Here is a 13,179-nt window from a genome sequence, read left to right as displayed (position 1 = left end):
GGGGCTGCGGCGCGCCCGGGACACGCGAGGGGCCGACACGCGCGCGCAGCGGACCGCGCCGTCCTCGGAGCGCCGGAGCCCCCCCGCCGCCGCCGCCGCCGCCTGGACGCCCGCCGGGACTGCGCGGCCGCACCCGCACCCGCAGCCGCAGCCGCAGCCCGCAGCCGCAGCCGCGCCTGGACGCCTGCCCCCGGCCCGCGCACCCAGCCGCCGGCGGGCCCCGCGCTCCCCGGGTCCGGGTGCCGCCTGGCGGGCGCTGCGGCCCCGCTGCCCTTTTGTCTCGCCGGCGTGACCTCGGGGGAGGCCCGGGCCCGGGCGCGGAGCGTCGCCAAGGACGCCGGGCGGGAGGCGGGCCCGGGCGACCTCCTCGGGCGGTGCATGTGGGCTCGGGACCGCCCCCGGCTGTCGGGAGGCGGCGCCCCGCGGTCCGCGCTGTCGGGAGGCCGCGCCGCAGCCGCGCCTGAGCCCCGAGCGCCCCCGCGCGCCATGCCCGCCCCCCCGGCCCGCCCGCGGGGCCCCCGCGCCCTGTAGCTCCGCGGAGCCCGCCGCGACCGCCGCCGCCGCCGCCCCCGCCCCGCCCCGGCCCGGCCCCGCGCTGGCACCGCGTCCGCGGGGGGCCCCGAGCAGCCGGCGCCGCCCTCCCCCCGCCCCCCCGCCGCCCGCTTGAGCCCCCGGGGCTCGCGGCGCGGGGTCCTCGGCCCCCGGCCCGGGGCGTCCTCGTGGCCTCGGCGCGGCCGCCGGATCGTCCGCCGCGAAAGTTGCCGGGGCGGCGCGGACCTGCGCCCGCTCCGCCGCCCGTGCCCGCCGGGACCCGCGCCCCGACCCGCGCCCGGACCCGCACCCCGCCCCGGGGCCGCAGACGCGGAGCGACGAGCCGCCCACCGAGCCGCGGCGCCCGCGGGCCAAGATGCGCGGGGCCGGCCGGCGGGCGCTGCCCGTGTCGCTGGGGCTGGTGCTGCTGATCCTGGGCGAGGCGGCGCCGCAGGCGTGCCCGGCGCAGTGCTCCTGCTCGGGCAGCGCCGTGGACTGTCACGGGCTGGCGCTGCGCAGCGTGCCCCGGAGCATCCCCCGCAACACCGAGAGGCTGTGAGTACCCGCCCCCGCCCCCGCCCCCGGCCCCGGCCCCGGACCCCCCGCGCCTGGGCAGCGCCTCCCCGGGAGGGCGAGGGACCCCGGGGCGCCGCGCGGGGAGCGGAGGGGGGAGGGGGCCGCCAGCCGCGCCGGGTCCCCGCCGCCCCTCGGGCAGCCCCTCGCCTCCCGCCGCGGCCGTGGGGGCTGCGGCGCGGGGCGCGGGGCGCGGGGCGCGGGGCGCGGGGACCAGCCCTCGCGGGCGGCCGGGCCGAGGGACGCGCCACTTTGTTCCCCAAACGGAGTCACCTTGCGGTGGCCGGGGTCGGGGGCCGGACCCCAGCTCGTGTCGCCGGGGGGGGGGACCCCGGGACGCAGAGGGCTCCGCTCCCCGGCTTCGTGCCACCCCCGCCCCGGGATGGAGCGCTGCGGGGAGGGTCGCGGGCCGCCGGGGGCCGCCCGGGGGCGCTTGTGCAGGCCGCGGGGGGCGGGATGCCCCGGGAGCCGGGGAGGAGGACCTGCCCCCGCCCCCACCCGCACCCGCACCCGCACCCGGACCCGCACCCGCACCCCGCGTGGGCCAACTTAGGGCCGCTCCCAGCCCGAACCTGCCCTCCCCACGGAGCCCCCTCCCCGGGCGCCCCCTCCCCGCGGACCCCTCCCCGCGGACCCCTTCCCCGGGCGCCCCCTCCCCGCGGAGCCCCAGCGCCCCCTCTCCCCCTCTCCGGGCGCCCCGTCCCCGCAGAGCCCCTCCCCGGCTGCCCCTCCCCGGCTGCCCCTCCCCGGCGCCCCCTCCCCGGCTCCCCCTCCCCGGCTGCCCCTCCCCGGCTCCCCCTCCCCGGGGCCCCCGTCCACCTTTCTGGCAGTTTCCGCGCGCGCTCACGTGGCCGCCGCTCCCCGTGCCCCGCGCCCCGCGCCCCGCTCGGCTGCCCGCAGACGTCCCCGCCTCCCTGTCTCCGCGGGTCCCTAATGAAGAAGTCAGGGCGGCCGCGGGGGCACGGGGACCGGGGACGGGGGACGGGGACGGGGGACGGGGACGGCCCGTGGCTCCCGAGGCGCCCCCGCCCCGCGCGCCCGCAGCCCTTCCCTTTGTGAGCGCCCCCGGCTGCGCCCCGCGGAGGGACCCGCCGGGCTCCCCCTGCGCCCCGCCCCGCTCCCCGCCCGCAGCCTCCAGCCCCAAGGCCAGACGCCAGCCCTCGCCGCCCTTCCCGCCGCCCTTCCCGCCGCCCCGGCCCGCGCCCCGCATCTCCGGGCCGCGCTGGGCGGGCGGGGGCCCCTCTGTGGGGCGGGGGCAGGGATGCGCCACGGGGGACGGTCGGAGCCCCTCGGTGGCACTTTGCTCAGCGCGGGGAGTGGTTGGGGAGGCTGCTGTCGCACTTGTCATTTCGTGCTATGCAAAAAAAAAAAAGAAAAAAAAAAAAAGCGTAAAGTTTGGGCACTAACGTGTCTTACTCAAAAAGGGAGTGTGCCCAGAACAAAATAGTAGCAGAGTTTGGGGTGCCTGGGGGAAAAAGAGCCAAAAAAGATCCCTAGGAGGGAATCAAGAAAGTTTTCAGGAAATGGTTTGCCCAGGGCCGCTGGTAGGATCCCATCATTGACAAAGTCAGCGCTTTACATACAAATTTCCAGCCTGAGGTTTTCAACTCCGAGGCAAGAGAAAAGCTTAACGGGAAGGAGGACATTCAGACCGCAGCAAAAAAAAAGAAAAAAAAAAAAAAAAAAGAAAAAAGAAAAAGCAAAAAAAAAAAAAAAGCCTGGTTTTGCTTGAAATGATTGGAACCAGGGCAAGTTTAGATCTTGACCCAAGATGCCAGAAAAGGGGGTGGTGACTCGAAGGGAACGTGGTGCTGAAATCCGAACAAAAATGTCAGGGCCTGAATCTCCTCCCGTGATTGCCTCCTCTGGTAGTTTTGACTTCACCGTCACAGCGGGTTCCCTGAGCTGCAAATGAAGAGTTTAGTTTTCATACAAACATAGAATTGTTGGAAGGTAAATGCCTATAAATGCAAGTCTTTGAAGTGCGGCTCTTTTGATGGCACCCTAACTTTTTTCTTTGCCTTAGGAAGTTTAGCCACCGTGCCACCTCCGGGTAGAATTTAAAAAAAAAAACAAAAAACAAAAAAAGAGAGAAAGAAAAAAATCCTTTCTGGGTAGCATTAGAAAATTATTCATGTGAACTTCCTGAAGGGAACTTTTTCGGGGTGTGCCTGACAATAATAAATAGAATACCTGTGAAATTAATTCACACATCCTCATGAAAACAAAAATTGAAAGCGCCCCCATACACACACAAAAGAGGACTTCTGATAACATAATCGCTTCATGCTCTTGTCAGATGCCAGTCAGCATGGACTCTGTAAACTTGCTAGGAATCATTAAAAAAAAAAAAAAGATTCTTTCAGAGGTTACTAATTCATTGTCTCATTTACTCGTAAGCTCCTTTAGTGATTGGAACTGATCTTTCACCTTAAAGTTCTTATTTAGTCTTTATTTTTCTTTGTTTAACTAGATCTTGATAGAACTAAAATGGAACTTTCATTTTCTTGCTTTCTCTCAGGGATTTGAATGGCAATAACATCACACGGATTACCAAGACAGATTTCGCGGGTCTTCGACACCTAAGAGTTCTGTAAGTATGTTCTTCTGTATTTTGAAGAATTTTCTTTTGTTCTTAAGGTTGCATGTTTTGTATTGTTACTGGTCTCAGTTTGAAAAACTGTCCCAATGACAGAAACATAAAATTTTGAAAGGCCTTTGTTTCCTTTCTTTTTTTGTTTTTGTTTTGTCATTGTATTACAGCTTTTGATGAAAACGTTGGCTTTTGTTTTAAGGTTGGATGCTTGCCATTGAAACAATATTATAGAAATGACCTCAAATGTTTGCTATACCATACCCTAAGTGCCTTATGCATATAAAACGTGTAGAATAATTGCTTTCACAATATGAATAAGTAATGTGAGATATTTGATACACTTTTAGGATTTGAGATTAACTAGAAAGAATTTAAGTGGGTCTGCATTTTATTATTGCTAATATAAAAGACTTTTCTAGCAAACGGCACTTAGATATAATTTCTAACCTTAAAACCAGAGAGTCCCCAAGTTTTCCACAGTTTTTGATGGGAAATGTTTTTCTATTAAAAAAAAAAAAAAGTACACTGGTAATCTTTTGAATCGTTTCCTGTATTTGGAACCTTTGAACTCTTTATAATATTGTTTATTCTTTAATTAGTGGGTAAAATTTGTTGTGAGGGAACCATCTTTGGGGATTCAATGTAATGTAAAACTTTTTACCCACAGATCTGTAAATATTTACATTGTAGTGAACATAACACTTTTGATCACCGTGTGTTGGGTGTTCATCTTTTAAAGGACACATTTTGGCCGTTGTGAAATCTTTCACTTCCTGATGTATACCCATAAATGAATTAAAGTATGTGTATGGTGATATGCTGTATATTGATCATTTTCAGTTTAAGAACTCACTCCAAAATCAGTTTACCAAAAAACAGCCACCAAAACTGCAGTGTCATGGGTTACCCTTCAGGATAGACTGTACTTGGGGGTTCAGAGTTTTGGCTAGAAAATCTTGTGAGAAACTATGCATAAGGATTTTCTACCAAAGTTTTGTGATGTGGATGCTGTTTGCCTTCTGTGATTTCTCTCAAATACTCATTAAGTTTGATATTAAAGCTCAAACCAGAGCACTACTTGATTTTATAAAGGGAAAGAGGTTACAAGTTTTCAGTTGCTGAACTGAATGAAACTCGCTCAGATGGGGAGTGGTAACATTAAGACCCTATTATACTTTGCATTTCAGTCAGCTTATGGAGAATAAGATTAGCACCATTGAAAGAGGAGCATTCCAGGATCTTAAGGAACTGGAGAGACTGTAAGTATTTTTAATTCCAAAGTTATGACGACATAACTGTATTTAAAAAAAATACTTGAATTTCAAGGGCCATGTCTTCGATTTCATGTCGTAGTCTTTGAATGCTTTACGGAGACAAGGGGTCCAACGAGTGGTGTTCAGACTAATTTACAATTAGAGATTGTGGAATTTTGCATAAATGGTACTAACCTTTCATAAAGATTAAAAAAAAAAAATACAGACTTCCTTTCCTGAGACATTGATTTCCTTGAATAACCACTGCTTTGGTACTTAGAGAGCTACATGGTTTCCTTACTGCTCATCTAGTTTGTTTTATTTGCCTTAATAGTAAGAAAGGTGGTGATTTTATTTGCATTTAGAGTATATTATCAGAAAAGTTTGCTAGTAGTTATTTTAATTTTCATGCTGTTGCTTTGTGTGTCATTAGTGCCATTGGAGGACATATTTTAAATTCTTGGTGGTAAAAATTAGCTTTTTGGTATTTCTCACTTATGGTGGACATGGTTAGTAACAGCTATTCAAAACATTATTTCATTATTTTATGGTAGCTTTTTAGATATTTCTCTCGGAAAAAGAATTTAAAGATTAGTAGAAATGGAAGCAATAATTATATTATCAAAACATGGTCATTTTAACATTGATTTTTTTTTTTCCCCAAGAAGATCCTGTGGAATCCAAAGTTTAAAATAGATTTTATTTTTTCAGAAACAAAATCTTAAGAGATTGATATATACTACTTGAGGGCCATTATTAATTTATATCTACAGTATAGTATATATTTACAAAGGACAAAATCTTTGCCTGCAGTAATTGAGATAAACTACACACTTTGTAATTTGAAGTATGAGTTCCATGTCTCTTATGTCTATAACTCAAGTTTACTAAGTCTGTTTTTTAAGGGTGATTAACAGCTCTGTTAAAAGTAGCAACAATTTCCACGCCTGCTTTAATAGTCACTTTAGGTAAAAATAAAAATCTTATTTAAAACATTGAAATAGGAATTTCATTTTAGGCATAGCACATATTCAGATGCACTAGGCCCATAGGCAAAAACGTTAATTCTCTGCAATTATTAGGTAGAAAAAAAAATGGCTTGTCAGCTTTTAAGATATTTGTGAATATATAGGCTCTGTTTTTATAACCGCAAGTAAAACTAAGCCCAGAGATGTCTATTTTACCATAAAATTTTGTCCATGATATATATTACAAGGTAGGGAATTTAGCTGTGGAATTCAAAGTAAGTTTAAAGTCACCACCTTGAGCTATTTTTCAGAGAGAATTAAAAACAAGGTAAACATTTGGTTAAGTTCATTACAAAGTTCATAGGTTTGTAACCTGTCTCTTAGTATGCACAAATACTCTGAAAATATACTTTGGTCTCTTTCATAGACTTTTATGAATCGTTAATTGTCGTGAGTCTATTGTAAAGGTATATTTAATTCATCTATTTACAAAGTATCAAAATAATTTAAGCATTTGGTAAGATGGAGAGATAATTTTAAAATTATAATTCAAACCTAAACACTGTTCTCATGAATACTTTTTGGTTATTTGGATACATATGTATATATCTTTAAGCAACATCCGGTGGAAGGAATTTCAGTGACTTTTCATGCAGTCTCTATTTCGGTTATATTGTAAATATTTTCAGAAATGCTAGAACAGACCAAACTTTCTCCTTGTTTTTCAGGCCACTTCAAATACCATTTGAACAAATTAACTTTTTTTTCTGAAAATTCTTAACCAAATGGTCTGTGATCTGAAATTTGATTAGAGTTGCAAGAAGGTGCTATTTCTTGACTTTTACGTCCCCTGAGAATGTCACTTCATCTCAGAACAATTTTCAGTTCTACTAAGATGCAGTCAGATGTTTCAGAGTGGGAGGAGGATTTGTAATTTTGAATGAAAGCTAATATATATGCAGGACTTCTTTAAATCACCCCAGCTGTTGGCCGAAAGCAAATATTTCATATTTGTGAGGAAAAGCTGAGAAAATTCCTTTTGTTTACAACTGCCAAGTCCATCTGATGGAAGCACATTGTTATCTGACAGCCAATTCATCTCCTTGGGACTCTGGAATTCAAAACCATTTCTTAGGAACATTGTGGATACACTTTTCAAATATTTATTTTTTTTAAATACGTTAAATGGCAAGGCAGTTTTGTTAAAGAATGCATTCAAGCTATCACAAAATAAACCATTATACATTTTGTTCAGCACATTGTTTAAAAAATAAAAATAAAGAAAGCTAACCAGAGGGTTCCACAATCAAATTACCATGGCCTATGGGATGTAGTCTTTATTTTAGTAGGTGGTTGTCAACATCACAAAAATTGCCTCTTTCTTCCCAAGAAGTTGTAAGAGACAGGAAGTGATCAGTGAATTAACTTTTAACTAATTAGACGTTGTGTGAGCTTATGGTTTTTAGCAATTTAGATGTGGATTTTTAAATTCAAACTCTAATGGAAAGGTGTGTAAATGCAGGCTTATGTTATAAATGTTATAAATGCCACTCATATAAGATGCACAGTAACTTAATTTTCTTTCCTTGAGGAACAAAAAATTAAAAAAAGTTTTATTCACGTATAATTCATGTTTCTAAGTGTTTTCCATTTTAAAACGACAAAACAATTCCGAAATGTTTTGTGAACATTTCAAAATTCTAAGTTTCTCCTTGTTTTATGTTGATAGTTTTAGCTTGATCTAGAGAGAGAAGACAAGTCTCAGAACAGAAGATAAGATCTGTGCCCTTTTAGAAATCCCAACTTTTAATCTGTGAGAAACAGACTAGGCTGTTGTTGCTGTGGCTAGGTTGAATTTAATGGTAGCGTAGAGCATGGGAAAGTCACTATTTGTAAATCAAAGCGTCATAACTACCAAAAAAAATTTTTTTCTGCACTTCAGAGAAGCGGCGAAGTACAGGGTTATCAGTCAAATGTCAAGAAGCACATGGATATTAAAAACCTTCCTGCTAAAAAACAAAAGCCAAAAAGCTTCCTCCGTCTACACCCCCTCCAATCCTCCCTCTCTCCCGCCTCCCTCCTTTCTGTCGTTGGAAGACTGCATCAGAAGATGTGACATCACCAGAGGGCCCTGCTGCATCACTCTCAAGGAGCCTGAGTCACACACGAGACCACGTTGCCTCCTGTTTTGATGGTGTCCTCCTACACTCCCAGACCTAACCCGTGCAGGGCCGGATTGCCAAGGTCCTTCTTGCCAGCCACCCTTGCTTATCTGGGAATGAAATGAAGCCCTGAGAAACGCACCTCACGTAGATTGTATTAAGAGCCCTTCTATGTGTTTAATCGAGGTGTTCAGCTGAAATCTAATTTAGTTAAGTGACTGACTAGTTAATTCAGTGGAAACCATTAAGGAAAACAAACTACAAACTATAAGAAAGAACTGGAACGTCTATGACGTATACCCGTCTATCCTACAGAGAAGATACCTGTGTACCTGCACTAAAGCCTCCATGCAAAATTGTTAATTCAAAGTAATTCGTGGCTGGTGCGTAACGTCTTTGAGGGTTAAAATTAAAAAAAAAAAAAATCGTGTTGAGGCCCAGAATATTTGCGGGCTGGTGTAAAATTCTGTTGCTCACTTATTGTTTATGGGATTAAGCTGCAGTCATTAAAGTTCTCTTTTATGGCCTTTTAAGGAGACCCAGGCCATTTCAGTTTCCACTAGTGCAAATTGTCTATGTTTATGGGTTCCTTCCTAACACAAAAGCAAGAGTATGAGAAAGTTTTGAAATTGTTTAAGGTTGCCAAAAAAAATAAATAAATAAAATAAATAAATAAATAAATAAATAAGTAAGTAACATTAGGACATTAAATCCTAAATGCAGTGAGACACTTATATGCAAAATAAAATGCTGATATTCCTAAATTATGTTACTGAAAACCAGTAGCATACCATAGGAAATCTTGGGTATTAGGCATTGCGTTAACTTCGCAATCGTCTTATAATAAGGAAATTGCAGTACTGATACAGGCAGAGGTTTGCACTGTTTTTCTTTTCATACCGATAGCATGGAAGGTCTTTGAAGACAAGTAGTACTTTAAAGTCTCCAAGTTGTAGTATCTTCGGATTTGAAATTTTTCCTACTAACTTTGTCTTTTGATACTGCTTTTTGGCTTAAAAAAAAAAAAAAAGTCCAGAAGTATTCCCATGAAGCCTGGAAAATAAAGTTGTACCCACGTTTCTATCCAGTCGATCCAAAGAAAATACTCATTTTAGCCTGGAAGAGTCTAAATCCCTTTACAATGGAACCCACATTTGACCAAACCCTACACTCTCAGGAGAGGATATCTAAAGAACACATTTTTTTTTTTTTAAGGCCTGTGCAGAATTAGTTCTCCTGCGTGCGCACACCAGTCGTAAGCAGGTGGCAGCCGGTGTGAGGCCGAGGCACTGCGGAGCCCTAGGATCCTTGCTGTAGGCCGCTGCACAGTTCAAGTAGAGAATATGTGGTGGAACAGGTCTGAAGGAAAGCACCACTTATCCCCGTTCATCGAGGACCTAGAGAATCCCTCTTCTGACTAATCCTACAAGTTTACAGGCAACACATAACACATTCCTTTCCTTAAAACAAGGGCAAGCCAACAGTGCTAACCTCCTCGGAAAAGAATGCCAGCTCATCTCGAAACCGTTGTCATCTGGCAGCTTTATCCTTCCAGCTTTAAACCACAGCAGTTATTTTCTTAGGAGACACAACTTGGGGCCCGAGAACATGCCAGACTTTCAGAGGCCGAGGATACACCCCGCGTGAGCGAAAGCGTGTGCGGACGATCAAGTGTGTACCCGTTCAACGTGACTGCTCGTCACTTGTTGGTAAGCGACGCTGGACTGTTCCGAATCACGCCGACTGGTCACGCAGGGCTTCGGCGCACACCCGCGACAGGCGTGGTGGCCAGCGCGCCGTCCGCCCCTCCCTGGGCCTGTTCGCTGTCCGTGGGCCGCGGGACAGTCGCGAGGCAGCAGGGCCGTGTATCTTCCCCACGTCTGTCTGGGCCCCCCTTGGTGCCGTGCGTGCAGGATGCCGGCTCCTTTATCCCGCCTCCGGAGGGAGCGCCCTCGCTCGCCCTGGGACGCGGGTCTGCGGGGGCAGCCGGGCAGCCGGGCACCGTGGCACTGAACTGCGTCCCGCCCTGCGGGTGCCTCTGCCGGCGGCGGGCCCGGCATTCGCTTCCACGGAAGGACGCACTTGGCTGCGTGGACTCCTCTACCGGTCACTCTTCTCATCCTTTTTCAGAGCGATTTCTAGCTGCTGGGCTGTCGGGACACGGCGAGAGCGCCTGGACGGGGGACTGGGAACAGTCGGGGTGACTTGGCACTGACGCCCCCGGAATATCCCCTCAAGGGAGCCTGCGGGGAAGTGGCCCTGGGGGGTCTGGGCAGGTCCGTCCGTCTGCGGGGCTGCGGCCGCCGTGGCCGCATCTGCTCCTCCCGGCCCTCCGGCCGGCGTGCCAGGGCCTCCCTGCTGGTACGTGGATTGTGCCCTCTGACCGCACGCAAGCTCCTGTGCCCCTTTGTTAAATTCAGAACTGTTAGCCAACAGCGACGCCAGAAGCCTGATGCTCTGCGTTCACGACGCTCGTGCCTCACGGGAACCGCACTGTCCATACGGCGGCCGCACACAACCAGAAACCTTTGCTCTCAGTCCCCCCGTGGCGTGTTGATCGGATTGCTTCGTCTTTCCAAAACTGTTTCCCATCTTTGGAAGAGCGATCATCATACTGGCAGGACATGCTTCACATCAGATGATGCCCGTAGAGCTCCCCGAAACACTTGTCACGCGGTTGGCATTTGCAGAACTGTTACCCCGCATCTCATCACCTCTCCTCTGTTTTTCAGAAGCTCCGTGTAGGCGTTATCTGATCTCCTTGAGCTAATAAAATGTGTAGATGATGAAGTTGGCTTTTGCACGTTCATATTTACTGTAGTTTTCGTTCTCATTTTCTCTGCATGGCACATGGCATTAGACGAGGTGTGGAGAACGTCCACTGGGTCCTCCAGGTTTTGTCTCCGAGTATTTCTCACACTTGCTCTGGGTGTAGAGAGAAACGTCAAGAAGCCAGGGGAGCGAAGGGGAGGCAGTATTTTTACTAATAAGTTTGATTTATCCACCTGAATAATACGTAACCTAAAATCGTCACCTTAAAAATGTTAGAACACCAACATTTTCAGAACAAGTAGAAGTTAACCTGAACGGAAGGCATTTTTGTTTGACCAATAGGAGATCGTAGGTGATAAACTCATGAAGGCAGCGTGTATTGATTGAAGGCTTATTACAGACCAGACACGCTGCTAAAATGCCTTACGTGTGCAACAACAGGAAACGTTACGTCCACTTTCCATTTTGCATTGGGCTAAAGCTTGCAATTCTTCATTGAAGAGTCGAAAAAATAAGAGACTGTCGCTTTTACCAGTGGACGAGACCTAGGAGCAGTGGCAGATAGTGATTTGAAGCAGTGCTTGTCAATAATGCTCAGGCTGCCCTTCAAATCGAGGTTGCTGAGAATCAGCATTTCAGAGGCCAGTGGTGTTCTGTGTGATACGGAGAGATCCCTCACCCCCCTGAAGGTCACGCTCAGAAACAGCTGTAACACAGAGGAAGCGGTGTTGGGATCCCTGTCATCGTTGCCCTAGGGAGCGTCTTTGAGACACACTCTACACGACTTTCTGAAATCATGAGTGACCATCCAGAGAGTCTCAGTGAGCCCTGAGATCTCGGGGGCAGATCCCGTCTAGCTGGTGGTGGCGGGAGGCCTGGATGTGATTCCACGTTCCTTTAGCAGGATGGAGTGTCCCAGCTCCGAACAGTAGGTGACTGCCCCACCTGGTGAGCTTGATGGAGCCAATTTATGCCGGGTCCCATAAATCCTCCTCTGAGATACACTTAATTCACTACATGCTGTTTTTCTGTTCTGGGGACATCAGATTTCAGCTTCTTGAACTCATTTGCATTAGAATTATTATTACAGCACTATCCTCTTCAAGCTGCTAAGAAGTATTCTGTGTCATTTGGAGGTGCTAGGCTAGTAGCCTGTTTAGGAGTCCTTATGCACCTTAATGGTCTTAAAGTAATACTGGATTTGTTTTTTTAAATGTCCTCTTTAAGAGTTTAATTTCTGGTCATTTTACAAGAAATCCCTGCTTAAAAATTTCCCCCTGCACTGAATATTTTGGAAGAATTTCACTTTTTATTTTAATGTTTGGATTTCCATTTATTCATAGCACCGATGGCAGAAAGAACACAAACCCAAAGTGTGCTGATATTCTTTTACGGTGAAAAAGCCTCATACTGTTTTCCTATGCATGTTGTCACGTCCCTTACCATCTGCCCTTCTAGTGTCCTACCTTGTCTCATGCTCATGGTTGGTTTAGACAATGTTATGATCATTCACCATAGTTTTCATGAAAGAATGATAAACTACCTGAATTCGGAGAAAACTATTTTATACATATTTTCGTTTCTCTCTCAAACTTCAGGCATTTTAAAAGGATCTTAAACAGGGAGCTGAATATCAAGCTAGTTTTCTAAATTGTTTTATTTTCAAGTGGTTCATGCATCGAGAGTGAAGAAATAGACTCTATAAAGCTATGTCTTTTTCCCCAAGGAAAGGTCAATGAGAAGTGAAATTTCAGTATTATATGATTTTGAATTAATGCTGAGATATGTTAAGCCTGTGTCTCTGATAGAAGTGGTTCAGAAGATAGGTTCTGGGATCCCCCTACCTGAGTTCAGGGCTTAACTCTATGTTCTGTGAGCCGGGTACCTGTCTCTAGGACAGCAGTGAGCATAGCACCTACTGTTGGGGTTGGTTCCGAAGCACGAATGAGAAAGTTCACGCAAACCCCTCAGAACAGTGAGCATCACATAGTACCCTTAGTGTATGTTAGCTATTGCTCTTGGAGTGAGTGAAGAATGGCTGGGACTGTGAAAGGAATGATTAGGAAAAAGGCAGTGCGTGGACCCAATCTGAAATACCTACTTTCTCAGGATATCGTAACTTGTCTGAACATGCCAGTTTCCTTCCAACCTGTGGGTGATGTTGAGGACAGCAGGGGGAGGGAGGTGATGGGAAGGAAAGCAGGTGACTGCTGTATGGGGCACCCGAAGGCAGGTTTGCTGGTGGGGCTCTGGTTACCTAGACAGTGGCATAAAAACTAAGGCAGGGACCTCAGGGAGCAACCCAGAGGAACGTTGGCGGGATG

The 13,179-nt window shown here is 48.4% G+C and overlaps 1 protein-coding gene across 6 annotated transcripts in view; it reads left to right on the top strand.

Moving 5' to 3' along the window:
• The first annotated feature begins 763 nt into the window (after positions 1-763).
• SLIT2 (slit guidance ligand 2) overlaps positions 764-13,179 on the top strand; it is a 348,732-nt gene continuing 336,316 nt past the window's right edge. For all 6 annotated transcript variants that reach the window (XM_041751158.1, XM_041751156.1, XM_041751157.1 and 3 more), the window contains exons 1-3: positions 764-1,086; positions 3,626-3,697; positions 4,888-4,959. In XM_041751158.1, the coding sequence (XP_041607092.1) occupies positions 908-1,086; positions 3,626-3,697; positions 4,888-4,959 (323 nt within the window). In that variant the 5' untranslated portion in view covers positions 764-907. The remainder of the gene's footprint in view (positions 1,087-3,625; positions 3,698-4,887; positions 4,960-13,179) is intronic.

This window comes from Vulpes lagopus, chromosome 4, assembly GCF_018345385.1.
Source record: "Vulpes lagopus strain Blue_001 chromosome 4, ASM1834538v1, whole genome shotgun sequence".
Classification (NCBI taxonomy): domain Eukaryota; kingdom Metazoa; phylum Chordata; class Mammalia; order Carnivora; family Canidae; genus Vulpes; species Vulpes lagopus.
This window is presented reverse-complemented; position numbering and strand designations above follow the sequence as displayed.